Source organism: Balearica regulorum, chromosome 6 (genome assembly GCF_011004875.1).
Source record: "Balearica regulorum gibbericeps isolate bBalReg1 chromosome 6, bBalReg1.pri, whole genome shotgun sequence".
Classification (NCBI taxonomy): Eukaryota; Metazoa; Chordata; class Aves; order Gruiformes; family Gruidae; genus Balearica; species Balearica regulorum.
Genome location: NC_046189.1, coordinates 28,040,289 through 28,059,305, shown reverse-complemented (window position 1 = coordinate 28,059,305; position 19,017 = coordinate 28,040,289). Strand labels below are relative to the sequence as shown.

General features: G+C 40.1%; 1 protein-coding gene across 2 annotated transcripts in view; it reads left to right on the top strand.

Moving 5' to 3' along the window:
- The window catches only part of CNTNAP5 (contactin associated protein family member 5), a 294,719-nt gene that overhangs the window by 258,068 nt on the left and 17,634 nt on the right, over positions 1 to 19,017 (top strand). For both annotated transcript variants that reach the window (XM_075756999.1, XM_075757000.1), the window contains 3 exons: positions 1,335 to 1,574; positions 3,168 to 3,392; positions 17,714 to 17,844. In XM_075756999.1, the coding sequence (XP_075613114.1) occupies positions 1,335 to 1,574; positions 3,168 to 3,392; positions 17,714 to 17,844 (596 nt within the window). The remainder of the gene's footprint in view (positions 1 to 1,334; positions 1,575 to 3,167; positions 3,393 to 17,713; positions 17,845 to 19,017) is intronic.

Below are 19,017 nucleotides of genomic sequence, written 5' to 3'. Positions count from 1 at the left end.
TGTCTCCCTGAGAAAGGCATCATAAAATTAGCATGAAATAAACCTGTTTCACACATACTATCTATAGTTCAATTATTCTAATTCAAATTCAGTATTTCTGCTATTAGTGTACCAGAAAGAAAAATATGCTAGAATGGTATAGCAGAACAATAGAATTTTGGTGAGATTGCTTTTTAGACTATTGCTTCATTCTCTTAGTTTGCAGAAGTCTTGCTTTAATTAAACAATTCATGAATAAAGAGATGGTCTTATGCAAGGACTTATCAAAAGATGTAATATCTCATGCACTTTGATATAGAACTAACTTCTACAGAAGAATAATTTGGAAAGGTAACTTCTTTCATAATACTTTTGCTGGAGAATCACCAAGAAAGCTATCATTTCAGAGCCTACAAATACTGATAACTCCTGAACCAGAATTAGATTTCTTAGCAGCAATCAAAATTGCAGTATCTTCAAAAGCAAAACATTGGCAACTGCAAAACAAAGCCTACAATAAGAAAAATGGTGATATTTTCACAAAGTACTCTAACAATCATCATTATTATCATTCTCAGAGACCACCTCCTATGGCAAAAGTGTCTTCACTATAACACTGTTAGCAATTTCGTTAGGCAGATAAGCAGCTAGTTAGCTTGTAGAGACTGAACTGTCCTCTTGCCTAGATCCATACAGCTCTGGTCTTCAGGAAGAAATGCAATTATGTTTAACAGTTGTAATAAATGACACGACTGTGACCTGAACTCATGTTTCTTGCCTACAACAACCATTCACATGCAACATCAGGTTGGGCAGTCATGCATAAATTCTGACTCGAGTCATTTCCCTTCAGCCAGCAGGCCTGGTGCTGAACATGATTCATCCCTGCTGTCTGGACTCATCAGCATGTGTAACTCACCTGCTGTTGGGATTAGGGTGTTATTTATGCTCTGTACTATGGAAACACGTAGAAAAAAAAAAAGACATTTTAGGTTTGAGTTTCTCATGTATTAGGTGATATGCAGACATATGATAAAGAAGCTAATCTTTTTCCCAAATGAATTTGCTGTTTAAATGCCAGACAGGGCAGTAGATAAGGCAGGAAAGAGAAGAATGGCAACAAGAAAGTGTCACATACAGTTTTTTAGTCCTTTCATAAAGATAAAAAGAGACCTTCAGTTTCCAGGGCTGTCCGTCTGTCATCTTTTGCCACTGTATGCATTGATATATAATAGATATTATTTTTTTTTTTTAAATTCATGGATTCATATTTGTTCCTCTGGATTGGACTTCAGGGCTTTGATTACTATGCAGACGCACCGATGAATGCCTGTCCTTTTTTCTCTCTTTTTCAGGGGGAACAGCTTCCAGACAAAAGGGCTTTTTGGGATGCATTCGATCTCTGCATTTAAATGGACAGAAACTTGACCTTGAAGAGAGAGCTAAAATGACACCTGGTGTTAAACCTGGATGTCCAGGACATTGCAGCAGTTACGGTAACCTGTGCCATAATGGAGGAAAATGTGTGGAGAAGTATAATGGTTACTTCTGTGATTGTACCAACTCAGCCTATGAAGGACCTTTCTGCAAGGAAGGTAGGCAGCAAGCTTTGATCCTAAGTCCTTAGTGGCCTCTGAATTACAGCACAGATTCACCCATGTCATCTTGGTGTCCTCCATCTACAGGAGACACTCTAATATCAACTTTCCCTTAAGCATCACTAAGTGGTTTAAGTAGGCTATAACACCTCCTTTTGTTAACTTCAGTGATGACCTCAGAAATTAAAATGGTGCTAGTTGTACTGTTATTAAAGTTGCCAGCTATATCCCACTATGATTCCTGTATTCAGTTCTATAACTTGGCCCAGACATTAACAAAGAGGGCTGAAGTTTTTCATGACAGTTGTCTGCCCATATCTGAATGTTTAGTTTGCTTATTTTTAAGCCTCATCCAGCTTTGTCCACCTTAACAAAATCTTGAGAGCTTTTCTTTACAGAGTTTTGGGGTAATAGTGTGACAAAAAGGGATAGTCTTTTTACTTTTTTTTTTTTTCTTTTTTTTTTTCCCTCCATCCCTGTGACAACCCATCCAAATGTTAAGAGATGTTAAAAGTAAGCATGAAGCATTTGGGAGAAAACTGATTTGCACGGTTTGGTCTCTGACGAATGTGTCGTCAATGAATCTTTCTGGTGGCTCCTAGGAGATGTTGCCAACACCAGAAAAAAGGAGCAGGTCAAATAAAGAACATCCAATTTAGCTAGCATGCTCTTTGAGAGAGGAAGGAACTACCAAAACTTCTGCTCAATAACAGCAGGGTGCAATGTGTTTTGGTTTACACGGCTGCCCCTCACTTCACAAATGCAACAGGTTTACTAAGTGGGCCGCATCATCTGCTGGTGTAAATCGGCTTAGTTGTACTGCAGTCCACAGAACTATGCCCACTTACATGAGCTGAGGATTTGGCACCGATGCCACGAGAGGCGTATCAAATGACCACATAGTGTCCTGTTAGGAGATGCTGCTGTAGAAGTGGAGCTACTTTATTGGACAATGTACTTGCAGTCAGTCCATAGCTGAAGGTATCATCATCCTGGCTTTATGGTGCCTCACATTAGGAAAACCTGCTGGTATCACATCTGTGTATTTCATAGCCAGGCTATGTTGTGTTTATTGAAAAGACAAGCGTGAGTTCTCAGGACCTGAGCATGCACAGATAAATGTTTCTCTTCTTTTGAAGCTACCAAAGACAGCTTCCCTTACTGGCTGACTTTGGGTCAATGTGTTGCTTTAATAATGACTTTGTTTAAAAACAAGACTGGACAAATATGTTGTCTTTACTGTGGGGGGAAGACAGAATATTGCCTTACACGTCAGCTGTCAGAAGTTGGTGAACTGAGCATTTATTTGATTAACAGACATTTTGGGCTGTTCTATCTTGTGGAGTTCTGATTCCAGCACTAAAATAGTTGAATTTAGGGACCTGTCTCCATATGCTGTCCTTCTTTGTGCAGGACAGACTGTAAGGAAGGACACTCTGCTCGTCCAAATTAAGGAACACTTATGTCAGCTGGGTCAGGGGCATTTTGCAGTGTTCTGCTTCTGAGGCAGTCGGTTCACGTCCACGGCTGTCTGGGAGACCCGAAAATGCAATAGCTGAAATTATTCCCTTGGTTTATATATGCTTTCAGAGGTTTCTGCATTATTTGAAGCTGGCACTTCCATTACCTATATTTTCCAAGAACCTTATCCTGTCACAAAAAATGCAAGCACCTCAAGCTCTGCCATTTATGCGGATGCTGTCATGTCCAAGGAAAATATTGCATTTAGCTTTCTCACGGCACATACTCCAAGCCTTCTGCTGTACATCAACACCTACTTTCATGACTATTTGGCTGTGATTCTCTCCAAGAATGGTAAGTACTCTTGATTTGCTACCAAAGGAACACCAGTATAACTGTGTTAAGTTTTTTGTGAGAATAGTGTAGAATTCTGCACTGATTTAAGTTCGTTTCTGTGTCTGCAACTTTATGAACTTCGTAGTATTTAGTTCATGTGAATGGCCATCACTCTTGTTTATGTCCCTTTATTTGCCATGCAGTGCTACACTTGCCTATTCAGTCTTTGAATAATCATGTTGTTGGGGCTTAAATGTGCTTTGACTTTCATTTGGCAAGACTGTACAATAGCAATTCCTTGCTATTTATTCCACACTGAGACCCATTAGGCCTCTGGGATAAGGGAATGAGAAATACCATGAATGTACAGGAATACTTGGTGCAGAAATATATTATCGTTTTATCTTTTGCATTCTGTCTTGGCACATGTATTGCTCGTCACTGGGTTGATTCAATAGAACGTGGCCAGTGCCTCTGAATATTAAAGCCAGAATATATCAAAGTTTTCTAGGTTCACTAGCCAAAACATGAGGTGTAAATCCATTTTCTATTAAAAGGTACATGGTGTGGGGACTTTTTGAAAACACGTAAAGACTTTAGGGGCATAGGCCCTATGTCTTCTCAGTAGGAGTGGCTCCCGAGTTCTTGCAGTGCTTTCAGAAAACTCACTCGACAAATATCATCCTAGACAAATGGGGATGTTTGAATTATTCAGGAGTTATCAGGCACTGGAGCACTGAAAGTGATGAGTAAGCGTGTTGGTGAGTCACTGGCCTGTGGCAGACAATAGAAAGTTAATGCTATGTGGTTGAATATGTGCATTTGACCGAATGACCCAGACCACTCAGTAGCTTTGCAAATTCCAAAATAGCTAAGCTTTCAAGAACTGTCAAATGAAATTAAAAGGAAAAACAGAAAAGGTTTTATTCTCTATATGGGCTTTGCAGTAGTTTATCTCCTGGTTATGTTATGTGGCTAGCATTTGGGCTGTTGGGGATGAGTATCCAAATCCCTGGGACAGTATCAGCCTCGACCCATCTCCCCTAAGTGAAGCTGCAGCAGGGTGGTGGGAGTACTGAGGAAACCCTCTCTCCTCTCCTGTCCAGTCCCAGATTTCCATCTCTGATTTGCTGTCAGGGGCAAGTGTTTATGATTTTCAGATATATGAATATTCCAGTGGGTAGCTTCAGGGTGGCAGAGGTTAGTCTCTGCTGAGGTGAGACCTTGGAACCTGCTTCTCAGTTACACTCGGGTCTCTTGATGCCACTCAGGCAATCGAAAATAGCCCCAAAGTGAATAAAAATGTAATATCCATTTAAATCACCTTTACTGGTGCCAGAGTAGTGTAAAATGACCTTAGAAACATGAGTCAATTGACTTTTATTGATTAAATACAACCATAAGCAAGCTATAATTGTGAAGTTCTGGAAGAGGGACTCTCTAATGGTGGCTGAGGAAGGGGTTGGGATCAGGACACCAGGATCTCTTGTAGCAGCTCAGCAGGAGCAGAGGTAGCCTTGCATTCTGGCAGCTGCACCATCTGCAGATCTCTGCTTTGGTTCAGACAGAGATAGGGATTCTCAGTACTTCTGGAAATTAGGTGGAGCAGCTCTCAGCACACTCAGGCAATTTAAACAATGGTGCTTTTCTCAAATCTGCACCTCTATTTGCTCACTTGTGAAATGAAGATAATAGTAGATTAGAGGATTGGTGAGATGTCAGGCTCTCACACTCTGGACTATAAAATGTAGCACTGTATGCAAAGAATTATTGAGATAACTAGCTGACCTTTGTTAAGTCCTGAAAGTCTCTTTCAGCATTGCTCTGTGCATGCTTCTGTGTCATTCTTTCAAGACAGTCATTTCAGTCATGCATATTCTCTGCATTTTATCCCAAATGTAATAATTTTTTAAATCTCATATCCTCTTATTTTTTAGTCTTGTTGGAATTGAAATTATTCCAATGAAAATAATGTTGAGATATGTTACTCTTTCTTCCTCCAAGAGGTTTATGCTTGCCATAAAGTTACTGGACTATGAATAATAATGTCCTTTGTAGCATTAAAAGTGAGCACAATTCCTTCTCTCTTTTTGGCTCATTTTCCGGGAATCTTGCTGAGTCTGACAGGGTATAGTGGGACCTAAGCAGGTCCCTGCTGGATAACTGATTGGTTAAATAAAGGTTAGGCTCCTGGTGAAATGGGAATGGGCATTCTCACTTAAGAGGTGAGCAGTAATATTCTTTGCTATAATCCCAAGACCTTTTCCACTTGTTAAGAAACTATATTGGAATAGTCTATGTATGCTTTAATACTTCACCTTTTGTAAGTATTTTTCAAGCTGCCACTCGTGTATCCTGTTATTCCTCTTTTCTATTATCCACAAAATAACTGGGCAAATTATTAGTTAATAAAAGTGACAATGAGAATAATGTTTCTGGTAATTCAGACTTCCTGTGTAAAATATTTAACATAAAAGAAGTGAAAGTGTCTGCAAGGCTTATTCATAGTTAGACTATATTAAAAGGGGCTTATATGAAAGTGAACTTTTATAGGCAGCTATGGTCTAATCCAGACAGGTGTGAAACGTTTCCTGTAAAATCAATTGGTTTCAGTAAGATTAATAAATAATCCCATTTAACCCCAACACACTTTGCACTGTCAGTCTGTAAAGGTCATATCATTAGAAGATACGGTACATATTGATTGAGACACTACAATTGCGGTAGTAAGATGATTCATTTAGAGCTACCAAACAGGCCAGTGTCAGGTCTGAGAAAGGAAATAAAATTTCCTCATGCTCACTCATGGCTTCACGCACCCAGATCAATGCTGTCCACACAGAAAGCCTTTTCAGTGCTTGGAACCTTAGAGGGCAAGTGGTTCACGAAGGAGGTAAAGTTATGACAGATGTTGGGTACCGCCATATGTCAATGTAGAAGCTACAATTCTAGACCTATACAGATGACCTCCTTCTATAAAATTAGACACTCAGTAGTGCCTAGCAGCTAACATTTCTAGAAGTAGCTCCCACCCAAAGAACTTATCTATATCATAAGGTTGTTCTTACCTCTGATCAACCGGCTTATGTCCTGGCAGCTTATGGGTAAATTTTTGAAAGTTGATGTTTTTAAAGATGACTTTAGGGATTCTTTCCACCGTTAGTTAATACTTACACTTCTAACTCATACACATGCCTTTGAAAATTGTATGTAATAACTTAGCATTGTCCTCTCCTCCACAGTCTTACATATTGTATCCATGGATCTTTAAATTACACATATATATAGATGTGTATTTATTGTATATAGATGGGTATGTATGCATATAAAGATGGGTATGTATTAGTCCCATGGATCCCACATCCAAAAGATTAGCAGTACTGTAATAACTGGCAGTGCATTTTTAATATCAATGCTGTAGAAATTTCAGATTTTAGTATATAATACTGTATATAGCCCATTATAGTATATAGCCCATATGGGATATGATACAATATATAGCCCATTGCTAAGCTATAGAAAATGGGTAAACATCCCTAACTGGCCTTTTCAGTGTGTCAGTCCCCAGAAGTTATTCACATCATGGGAAGCTACTGCCAAGAAAACATAGGGGTTTTTTTTCTTTCCCAGGCTAATTTTTCACTGTACGTTTTTGCTAATTTACATGATTTCACCAAATTACTGGTCCCTTAATATTATAATCTTTGCCTTGATCCCTAAAGACAATAATCGATGGAGGAGGAAAGTGTTAAGAAAGAAACTGTTAGTGCTTCTCCTTTCTCCATTCTTCCTCCCCCTCTGCAAGTAATCAAATGTGATATGAATATGATTAAGTATATTGTCTAGAAAATGCTTTCCCAAGTCTTTGATTCTCAGTGTTGTTGGCTTTTGCCATGGAAACAATATGATTCCTACTCTAGAAAAACAGCAGATAGCCAGCATCAAAGAAAGGAGATAGAATCTCAAACTATCCTAGAGTGATTGAAAATTTATCTGTATTTATCATCTGATCTCATGAGAAACTAAACAATTTGAGTCCTTTTTTTTTTTTCTTTGTTTCTATCCAGTACCTATTGCCATCACAGTGAGCTCTGTTCTCAATTTCTTTTGGAAAGCAAGGCTCTGAAATTGCATAGGAAAGATTAAAGACGGGAAAAAAGCACACTTAAAGACAAAAGTACAAATGAAAACAGCTTGAGTAATTCTTCTGTTTGGTCTCTGATACTCAGAATATAGTAGCAGGACCTAGATCAACTCTACTGCCCTGTCCTATAAGGTCTTAAAATCAGCTGATATTTGAAGTAAATAGGAAAAGAAACCAAAACCTGTAATAGAGGTGAGCTGAATTCACAGTCTGCAAAAAAAGAAGCAAACGTCATCAGTAGAGAAGCTACTGATTTTTTTCTTTTTAATAAACTAGAAATCCACTGTAATCTCCTCCTGTCTCTAAGTCAGAAGCAGCTCTTCTGTTGAAGCCATGCAAATTCTCCTTATTGTTTTTGCCTTGCAAGTCTGTTCAGCTGCACCTCCAACAACTCTTCTCAAGAAAACCAAAGCTTTTGTCATTCAGTGGTAAAAAAAAGTAAAAAAAACTAGTTCAGTCTTTAAGGCAAAGAATCTTTTGATTCTGTTCACACTGTGCACTCTGAAGTTCAATGGGGCAAAGCTGAAATAATTATGGAAAATAGGACTTACTGAAACAGTGGGGTGGGTTTTGGGGGTGATTCTGTTGGTTCTTTTGCTTTACCACCTTGTGGGTTTTAGTTTTGGGATGTGAGTACCACAGAACATAACCAACTGCTGCAGAAAGACCCTCTAGGATACGCTATTGCTAGTGCAATAGTCTTATCTTTTGAGAACACCTTCCAGCTTACTGACTTCCAACACCCATTGAACAACCTGCACAATTTATGTGACTGAAGTGGAAAATGGTGCCAAGGTTCAGGTATAGTTATTTTTAACAGATCAGGAGCAGGAAAGCGAGTTGTGTTGAGAAGTGTGGGAGGCAGCTTTGTTGAGGAGACTAGTTTTCAAACAACTGTCTGTGAGTGACTGAGAATTGTTCCCAGTCTAGCTCTGGTTCACAGCCATTAAATGATTTTGTATGGAGGACAGAACTATATATCTTCTGAATATAATTTCAAGCAATTGTTGTAGTTGGCCCTGAAATCTTTTTTTATTTACTGGATGAGGGTGCAGTGAGAGTTTGATCAAGAATGGTGAATGTAAAAGAAATTTTCCCCAGTTGCCTGTAAATGGGAGGCTGGCTGTGGCACCATGAGTAGAAAGGGTTGGGGTGTCAGGAGATCTCCTAATCAGTTTCTTTATGTAAACAGAGGAACTCTTGTGGTTAGAAATATCTCTTGGTCCCTGGGATGATTCTCTGCTGTGAGCACGCTTCACAGAAAATGGGAATACTGATTAGGGTTTCAGTTCAAATCCAGCACTAAAAAGCCTTTAAGGGAAGAGGTGGACTTGGCATCCAAACCCATTTTTTGTTGTTGTTTTAGCATATGGCACTCTTAAGTGTGCAAGACTTAGTTGAAAGGAGAAGCAGCCACAACATTCAGCCAAGGACTCTGGCAGATTTCTTTATCTGCTTTCCAAGAGGAGAGAACTAAAAGATCTGTCTCATTAGCTCAATTCATGGATGTGTTTGTACTCATGAAGATCATTTTGCTGTACTGAAGGGTCAAGAGATGTTCTGGAGACCCACAAGGGAAAAACAAGGGAACTGTAATTGGATTACATTGAGCAGGAAAAGCTGAGCATGCTGTTAATAATTGATCTGTGCTCTGCATATATACAGACTGACTTTGAACTTTACTGGTATCTGGCATAAAACTCCAGACCACTAGCTACAGATATTCAGCTAGGAAGAAAACATACATTCCCATTTGCTTGGAGGAGGTGTTTATCTCCTAGAAGACTTAAGTTCCTAGCTTGCATTTTGCAGTTGAAAATAATTTTTATTGTTGAATTTCTGTGGAGCTGTCCTAGAAGGGGTGGGGAGGAAGCACAAAGAGTCAGTCACAAACTCCTATGTTTAAATGGATGCTGCAGATATATATATACACACACTCTTCAGGAATTCTGAAATTAGGGTCTTTTCAGAACCCATTACACCAAAATCTTTAGCCCTGAGGCTTGATAGTAGTCATTTTATAGATATTCTTAAGTTGTGAATTATCTCTGCTATGGATGTAGAGAGCTGTTTAGTGAGAGCTGTAGTTCAGCAGAATCGTTGGCTCAAGTGCTGTCTTGGAGCAGTGTAGCTGTTTCCACACAACATGGAGCCCAAGCTGATAATACTTGGAAGAGCCAGGCTGGGTCCAAGCAAACATCCTTTTCTATCTTGCTTGTAGTATCCCTGTTAGCATGTTAATTTTTCCCATAACGAATCAGTTATACTGGCTGGATAATGAAAAGGTGACTTCATCTGTCTTGCCTGATGAAATTGGATGTTTGTAGCTTAGCCTTTACTAGCAAGACTGGCCTTCAGGAATCCCAGGTCAAGACCAGGGGAAAAGTCTGGAGCAAGGAAGATATATACATGGTGGAAGAGGATCTCCAGCTCCACAGACATCATGTAGTGCTCAAATTGATTGTTTCATTTATTCTGTTGAAGTCATCTTTTTCCATGTTCTCATTGCTGAACATTATGGTTATTTGTTAGGCCAGTGTGAAACATGTCCTTGCTTGAATAGGTATCTGTACTGCCAAAACTGAAACAGCAATGGTTGAAAGATATTAGGAAAAGGATGGAAACCATGATCCAGGATCTCAGTGAAGGGCAGGTTGGTATGAAATCCTCAGGGTATCACAACAGAGGATCTCAGTCTTTTTTGCCTGAGAGCTGTTTGCACAGAGTTGCATAATTTGAAAAGCCAGGGTGAACTTTTGGAACAAAATTCATAGGATGATACTTTTTATTTCATTCACTGGGTAAAGAATAAAAGCTCTTCCTGCCAGCCTGGCTGCTATGCTAGTCTTAAATGAAAAGTACAGTGTGAGATGAAAGTCTGGGAAGCTTTTTCTACATACAAGGGTGAGTAAACCATAGGACCTACTGAATGTCTGACCATAAGAAGACTAATGGCATCCAGTGTGTGTTTAAAGACAGGGGGATAGATCTGAGCATCAGATCCAATAGTGTCATACAGATAGCTTCTGTTAATGAAGGGTCTTAAAGTGACTTTTAAAGTTCCAAAGAATGCATAGAAAAGGTATAGGTTAAAATTTACCAGAATAAATCTCACCATCAGAAAGCAGGTAATTTCAGGTAGATTTAACTGCATCTGATGCCCTCAGCTCTTTCCTTCATATTTACATTCAGTCACCTTCAGGGAAAAAAGATAATTAATGTAGCATCACCGTGTAAAAGAAACAGCAACCAGTTCCTTCACCAAAAAGAAGTATCTAGGAATGGAGAGATAATCATAATGACTAATAGTATTTTTTAAAATTGCTGCTCAGCCAAAGGTTTCATGTTATTTTCCAAAGGATGTTGATGTTGATGTGCTTCACCAACAGATAAACTGTGACACAAAGAAGGAAGATGATTTTTCAGCTGTCATCAAGCTGGTAGATCCTGTATTGTGGCAGTGGTCTGTCCATCACCTCCAGGGTACATAAATACACCCCTGTGTAAGCTTACCCATGAGCTAACTGGAAAGACAGTGTTTAGTATTATCCCCCATCCAGGGGTTAGCCCTGTTCCCATTTTAGGCCCAGCCACATCGGCATGGACATGGGCTGTTTTGTTTAGACGCATGTTCCTCTTAAGATCACCGGAATAAACTCCATGTTTAAGCCACTCAGTATGTGCATGATGAGCTCTATGACTGTGGTCCTCTGGGTCATCTTTTAGACTTGCAATATTTTCTAGCTTTGGAGCAAGAAGCATCTGCCAGTTCCTTTTTAATTGCTGGTCAGTCTGTGTTAAGCCAACTGGCGGCTGGTGGGAATGAGATGTCTACGAAGGTTAAACGTATTTGTCAGTCATGTAAGGGAACTAGCTACATTTGTTGATGTTGAAGTGACATTCTCAATCTGGCTCCAGCTTCCTAGCAGGATTGCAAAGTGAACTGAGGTCGTGGGCCTCCAGACAGGCTCCTTTAGGGGCTTTTGAGGTTGTGCTTTTTCTAAGTTGAAGAAATGCAACGTGAAAGTGTTTTGTTTTGGTGTTTGTTGTTTGGTTTTTTTAATATAGGATGGCCTGAATATGATCTTGAAGTCCTGAATGTCTCAAGCATTGAGTGGAAGGCATTCAAATAAGGTCCTGCTTTTTTCACTACGATGAGAGATTACAAAAAATTGAGGGGGGGGATTTTTTTTTTTAAACCCTGTGAAACGTTGTCATGTAAGCAAATGCAATAGCTGAGTAATTGTGTCAGTAAACGTGTTCAAGTTTCGCCTCTTTGTTTTCTTCATGCGAAACAAATAGCAGGAGTCACCTCTTAAAATTGTGCAAGTACTTTCTTAGTTAAATGCCACTGGACGCTGAAGAGATGGGCTCTGTTCTTTCGAATCACCAACGGCACTTCCACTGAAGAGTAAATTTACTGAGTAAATATCCCTGGGGAGAAGCTGCTAATTAAGGAGCAGGTTTCTTAGCCAGCTGCTCTTAATGGAGAAAGCAGTGGTTCATTTTTAAATATCTAGGCTATGAAGAGGGACACTGTCACGCTGAAGCTGTGCAAGTTGCCAGAAAGGTATTTTGTGGTAGAGATGACTGAAAACTGTCATCTGCTTTTCTGCAATCAGGAATGAACAAACATTTCCACCTTATAAGCTGCAAGTGGCTTTCTGGGCAAAATACCTTTTTTTTTCTTTTTTTTTTTTTTTTTTTTTATAATAGCAACATCAATAGCCTCACTAATATATTCCACCCTTTCTTTAATTCGTATGTTCTTAATTATTTTCTTTTTTAGCTATAGCTCTGGTGAGTGCTGAGGGTGATGCAGTGGTGTAATTAATGTCTTAGTCTGATGAGGGTGACTGCCGGTTTGAGACAGCTGTAAGAGGTTCTGTTGGTCCTTAACTCCTGTGTTTCTGGGTGCCTCTGAGACAATAGGACATGCAGAGGTCCAAGGCCCTTTTGCTATTGCAGTGTTTCATTGCTTTATACGTACACATTTTTCCCCGAATAAGAGTTGTCAGCTGCCCTGATTTAAATAATTTTTCCTGATGGTACACGATGGTGATAAAGTTGTATGTTTTACATGTGCCACCCACATGTGCTCCCTGAACTAACCTCAGCTTCTCCGAGTGGTGCAAGATGTCTTGCCAGCTGCTCCAGCCAGTTTAAGTCATTAAAAAGTGCTATTGAAGTTTGCGTAGATGTTGGGTTCAATCTGGTCTCATTTAAAACCAGTTTCTAAAAATGAAGATCCTGCAGAGAAGTCTCAGACTCCTAGGGCATGTAATTCCCTTCCTTGCTGTTTGGTTCTTCAAAACTAAATGACACAAGAGCTGTGGTCCTGATGACATGTGTGACAAGAACCTTGCTTATGAATGATGGATTTATAGACCAAATTCCTGGTATCCATTGTTTTGATTTCTGTAGGGCTGCTTTAATCTTTTTGCCAACTATCTAGCACTTTCAAGCCTGAAAGTCTTTTCCTGAGCTAGAACACTCTCTGTAACATTTTCCCATGCTCCCTCTTCCAGATGATGATTTAAAAATTACTATTTGATTTTTAACACAAGCTTTGGCAGTCCAGAATGAATGTAAAGTTAGTGGGCATAGGCCACAAAGCCACCAGATGATTCTGACATTCCACTCAGGCACTGCTGTAGACACGGGCAAAAGAAACACATCTCTCCTGTTGACATGTTCAATCAGAAAAGGTTTTGAACATAGAATATGTAACATGATGGCCGAGGTATTTCTTCACACTGCGCAGTTTGGGATTTTTTTTTCTTCTTCAGGCTGAACATTTTGAAATCTCTAACCAGTTTAATGTCCTTATTACCACTAGACTTAAGAGCTGCTGCTACATCTTTCTTGTCCTCAGCAAAAGAGATAGAAGCAGTTTGAAGATACTGTGCTATTCCTGTAGCTGCCTGGAGGTTGGTTATGCTGACACTGATCGTTAGTGTACAGCTAGCAAGTACTAACCCTGGCCTCCATCACCACTAAACGAGTGTCCTGGGAGTATTTCATTTCAGAAACATCATCCCCAACCTAGGCACCAGTGTGGGATGGCATAAATACTGCCCTTTGGTCTGTATTTCCCAGAACTTCCCTCTGCACAATGAGACCCCCAGGAATCCTGTTAAAATGGCTCTGTAGCTGTTTGATATCAACAGAGAGATGTCATTCAGTCCTACAGGCATAGATTATACAACTACAGATTGAAGACCACAGTGGTGTGTAGCGAGCCCACTTTGATACTGGTAGTGGTCTCATCACAGTAGCCTGGCAGCCCACGTGGACCCATTTCCTCCAGAATTGGTGAAAAGAGGCTCTGCTGCGGTCCGTAACACTGTGGCTAAGTTATGCCTGCTCCCCCCTCGGGCTATTCTGGAGCTAGCACAGCATATCTCCATGCTGATCTGCAGTTTGCAGAATTTGAAGCTGAAAGGGATGATGATAATAATCAAGTGTGAATATATTCTTACCTAACACTGCTGGAGTAATATGCCTGGTAAAATTTTCCAGCCCAAGGCCAAAAACATGATAGGTCTCTCTTTCCTTCCCTTCCTCTTTTATGGACTTAATAGAAATCGCCTCCAGCAATTCCACATGCATTAGAGAAGGAAGAAAACACAACAGGCAGTGCATTGCTTGAGCATTATGGCACTCCAGGTGTGCATGCTTAGGCACAGGGAGCTGAAAAGAGGATGACAGGCATGACTGCAACAAGACTGCCAGAAATTACACTGCTCGTGATTAGCGTGAATCCCTATTGTGAGGCAAAAATGATGCAAAATAGAGAGACAATAGACAATAGGGAGAACAGAGCTGGTTTATGCACAGTTTTTTATTTCCAGTTGTTGACACTGGGCTGATGTGATGGAGACAGTCAGCAGACCAGCTAATCAAAATTCAGAGGACAAAAAAAATTATTAATAATAATCCTAATTAATAATCCATTTATTTTGCCTGTCAAGTAGCAAAATGACAATGTAATCTGCCAGACAAATTATTCTGTACTCTGAAAACAGTTTTGGTACTGAATGCAAGCCAAAATCAGCTCTCAGCTACACTGGTGCAAATTCCAAAACACGTCTGGAGAGACGAGCCTATGTACTTTCTGGTTTATATTAACGCAAATGTGACCCCAGGCAAAATGCCAACTTGAATTCAATGGTTTTGAAGAGCAGCCATCCAAAACAAGTTGCCACTGGAATTCACAGCAATTTGATAAAATAAGATGCTCTTCACTGGTCTCTTTAAATGATTTAATGTAAAATTGTACCACTATAGAAAGTAAGATCTGTTCTTAATGGATTGCAAGAACCTCCTCCATTGTCTCCCAACAAATGGAACAGATGGTGTCTGGTTTAAAATCAGTGCTTCTTTGGTGAAGTCAACAGGTAAATCCCTGTTTGCAGCAGTTGAGAGCCTAAGTAGATCATTGCGTTTCTTGCTGGCGCTCTTTGAACACAACTTTGCTGGTCGTTATGTTGATCACCTGGATATAGTAGTACCATTTATATTTTATATACTGGTGTGTTCATAGAATTTGAAAAGAGCAGAGATTTTTTTTTCACTTTTACAAACTAAGGAACAAGCACAAGATCACAGACCAAGTCTAGGCCCTGTTCCATTTTTCACATTACACCCCTTTCAAAGGCTCCAGGTAAGAGTCAGACTATAATGTACTTCTGCTGAGACATGATTTTGAGTTTGGACCAATCTGTTACACTATCACATCTTGGTTTCATCTTGTTCTGTGTGGTCATCTCAGCTGTGGTGTGCAGGGTCAGACAACCTTTCCATTTTATATCGACTCTCCCACTGCCCTACTGAGCAAGTCTGAAGAAGGTCCTTTAACTTCCTTGCACTTGGGCTTCTTTTCTCATGTCTTTCTAGAGTAAAGTGACTGTAAGATGTTTACACTGTTATTCCCTGTTGATGCATCTTTCATTCAGTAACAGAAAATGGAAAACGGGATTGTGATTTAAGTTTGGACCTTTGAGTGTGACATTAATGGTGATAGACAGTAGCTCCTTGTCCTGGCTATGCAATAGGGAATGGGAGTTGTACAGTATGATTTGGGGCAGCTGAATCAGGACCTGTAATATCACACTGAATAATTTAGCAGTTGTTACTGACCTTGATCTCTTCGCAAATTCCCCTCTAACATCCATGCCTGTGTGTGAGAAAGTAAATGCCTTTTATCTCCTTTTTTTTATTTTTATTTTCACTTTAAAAGCTCACCTGATCCAGCAGCCCTCTCAATCAGCCAAAAAGCCTTCATCCTAGTAGTTCATTCTCATTTTCCCTCTCATTTTTAGAAGCTTTGTTTCTATCCTCCAAATCTCAGAGAGCAGCAGTGCTCATCTGGGATACACTGAGTGTTACAAAAAGCGCAGCTTTTAGGAGCCTGAGCAGCCAAACATCCCAGTGAGGGGAAAAAGAGGAGGGATGATGTTAACTGGACTCTGGGTCCAGTCTGGAAGGACTACTACCATCACTCTGAGTTGCATAGAGGTGGCAAAATTCTCCCTCTGCAGGAAATTTATACAGTGTTTTAAGCTCTTCATAATGTGATTTTACAGTAGCTTGTAGGACAACAGAGCTGACCTTATTGAGGTAGGACATGCAAGGCTGAAGGGAGCAGGTACATCCACATGATGTAGTGAAGGAGAACTTCCCCATGTCCTCTCTCACTAGACCTGCAAGCAGTCTTGCAGCATTAATATGGCTGAAGATAGGAGCCAAGCAGGGATGCTCATTCACCTCATTAAACACCCAGACTGCTTCTGGGGCCAGAGGTGCCTCCGAATAACGTTGCAGTGGACCACGCACGCGCAGCAGCTTGTGCAGGCGTACCGTGGGCTTCTCTGATGTGGCGCTGCATTGCGATGCGCGCACAAGCATCGCCCCTGCAAACACTGAAACCGGCCCTAGAGCTAAACCAGTGTGAACACATCCATCAGTGACAGTCACACGATCCCTATCCTTCAGCGTAGGTAACGTTTGCCTGTAGCCTTCTCTAAAATCTAGTGATGCTTGGAATAGTTTGAACTTGTGCTAACATAAGCACTGAAATGGAAGGAGATAGGAGGGGTTTTACGATGATTGTCAGAACAGGGAATAAATGAAGGACCCTTTGCTCAGGGTGGTGGTGCTGTCGGCGTTCATTTTCTCCTTGGAGACAGTAACAAAGTAGCCACAGAAAAGCTTTTTAACTGTCTGACACCACTGTTCTTCCATGTATCTTGGTTGCTGATGAATGAAAAGAGCTCAAAAAGTTCGGCGAATTTTTTTCTCCCTGCCTCTTAATTCCCAGAAAAGTAAGCTTGAAAGGATATTATCAGAATAGGTTCTTTTCCTTTTAAATTTTACACTTATATATACACATATATACGCATACCTACACACACACACACATATATATATATTCCCTGTAGTCATTTGTGGAAGGATTAAAATTCATACTGGTTTCTTTGTTTTCTTGTGCATTTTGTTTTGTTATGATACTGTTATTTATCAGAAGTCACAATTTTTTTTTTTTGGTACAAAGACTGAGAGAGATGTTTGGCATTCATTTTTATATGAATTATATATTTTTCTTCAAATATGTTAGAACACCAAAGTAAAAATATTTTTTCTGTATAATCATTTACAATATATCTTTTCTTGTATTGCATATAAATCATAATGAGTCTGGGCCTTTAAATGTTTGAAATGAACTTATAATTCTCACAGTTGTCACTGTCTTCTGCATTGTCTGTTACATCTTGATGAAAAGGAATAGTAAAATCCACCAATATTAGTTTAATAGAACAGTGCAAGACCTGCATGCCATCTGGTGGAAGCGATCCTTAACAGACTAATGTAGATCAGCTTCTTTTGGCAATGTTAAATGTCTGAACTGCAGACAGACACACTCTCCTTTGACATACTTAGTTAATTAAGTTATGTTTCTCCATAGCAGAGTTTGTTAGCTAGTAGGAAGGAAAACTCTTCCAGTGCATTATTTTTTCACACTTTTCATTACAGTTTGAACTCTTTCATTTCTTCTTTAACCTCTTTCTTGACTTTTTAACCTTATTAGTCCGCTGTAATAGAAAGAAAATTAGTTATATGTTGTGTAAAGGTATTGAAGAGTATCTCATTATTGACACAGGTTTTATACACAGAATTTTGCTCTGTTTTTAAGGAAGTTTACAGGTCCGATACAAGCTGAGCAAAGATGGGCTCCTCATTTTCACCATTGACTCTGGAAATTTTGCCAACCGAGAGCTGCACAATGTGAAGATTAACAGAGAAGGCAGAGAGCTTGTTATTCAGGTATGCCATGGCTTATGCTGAGTGTTAAATAATACTTCACGCCACAGACAGATCCAGATTTCAATGCCTGATCGCCAGCAGGAGGCAGAGGTTTCGCATTGATCTGGTGCAACCAAAGCTGGTCTAGCAGCAGAGCAGCCCTGTGGGTTAGACCAAAGCTCCATCCAGACCCTACTTCAAAGGGTCCCCAACCATGGTTTTTTCCGTAGAGTGACCCTTCCCTTATCTCTAACAATCTGTGAATTAGGAAACACCTTAGGCCAGAAGTTCATCTGGACTGTTGGAGAAGTGCTGGGGCTTAGGGATGTCTGTGTGACCTGTAGTCCCAGAGGAAGCACACGGTGCTGCCAAAGGGATGAAAACAGCTGAGGAATGAGCACCATGAGGAATGCCATTTCATTTGGGATATGTGCCCCAAGGGAGACTGTGACCCCAGCTGCCTTATACTCTCACAGAAGAGGAAAGGTTGAGGGAACGCAGGGTGCAGCCACCACGTGCATGATGATGGCCTGTCCCTTTGCTTGAAGGAAGCCATGCTGACTGTGACAGCCTCATGAGACATGAGAACCCTCTTCTGCCCTGTTTCCCTGCATTGCCTGTTTTTCCAAAGCAAGGAGAAAATGACCATCTTACTGCTCCTTCTGCTTTCCTTCTGAGGCTAATTATAGCAGTTCATATGATTAAAAAAAAAAATAAAAATGGCTAGATCTGGGCAGCAGTCATTTAATATGGAAGTGTGGCAGACTCTAAAGAGAAGCAGCCATGTGTTGAAGAATACAATGAGGAGGAGACAGAAACACAGGGAGCACCATGGTTTTTCTTTCCTCTACAGTTTCCATTTCTGAGTAGTAAAATGATAACACAGTTAGCATGCAACTACAGTGGGTAGGCCTGATTATCTAGGAAGGAGGCTTATGCTAAAAGCCAAGATTTTCCTCAAGTACCAGTCTTGCATTGTCTGCTGCACTGTGGTTTTCTTCTATGCAGAACTAATTCTTCACAATTCATTTCTAGAGAGGCCTCCTTTGAGTGTACTCTGAAGTGACTAGACGTGGATTTTGGGAAGCAGGGGATTTCAGTGTCAAACATTTTAAGCTTTTCTACAGAGGGGAAGTTTCTTCAAAGCCCTTTATATCACTATTCTGGTGTACCTTTCAGCTTCTCATGCTAAAA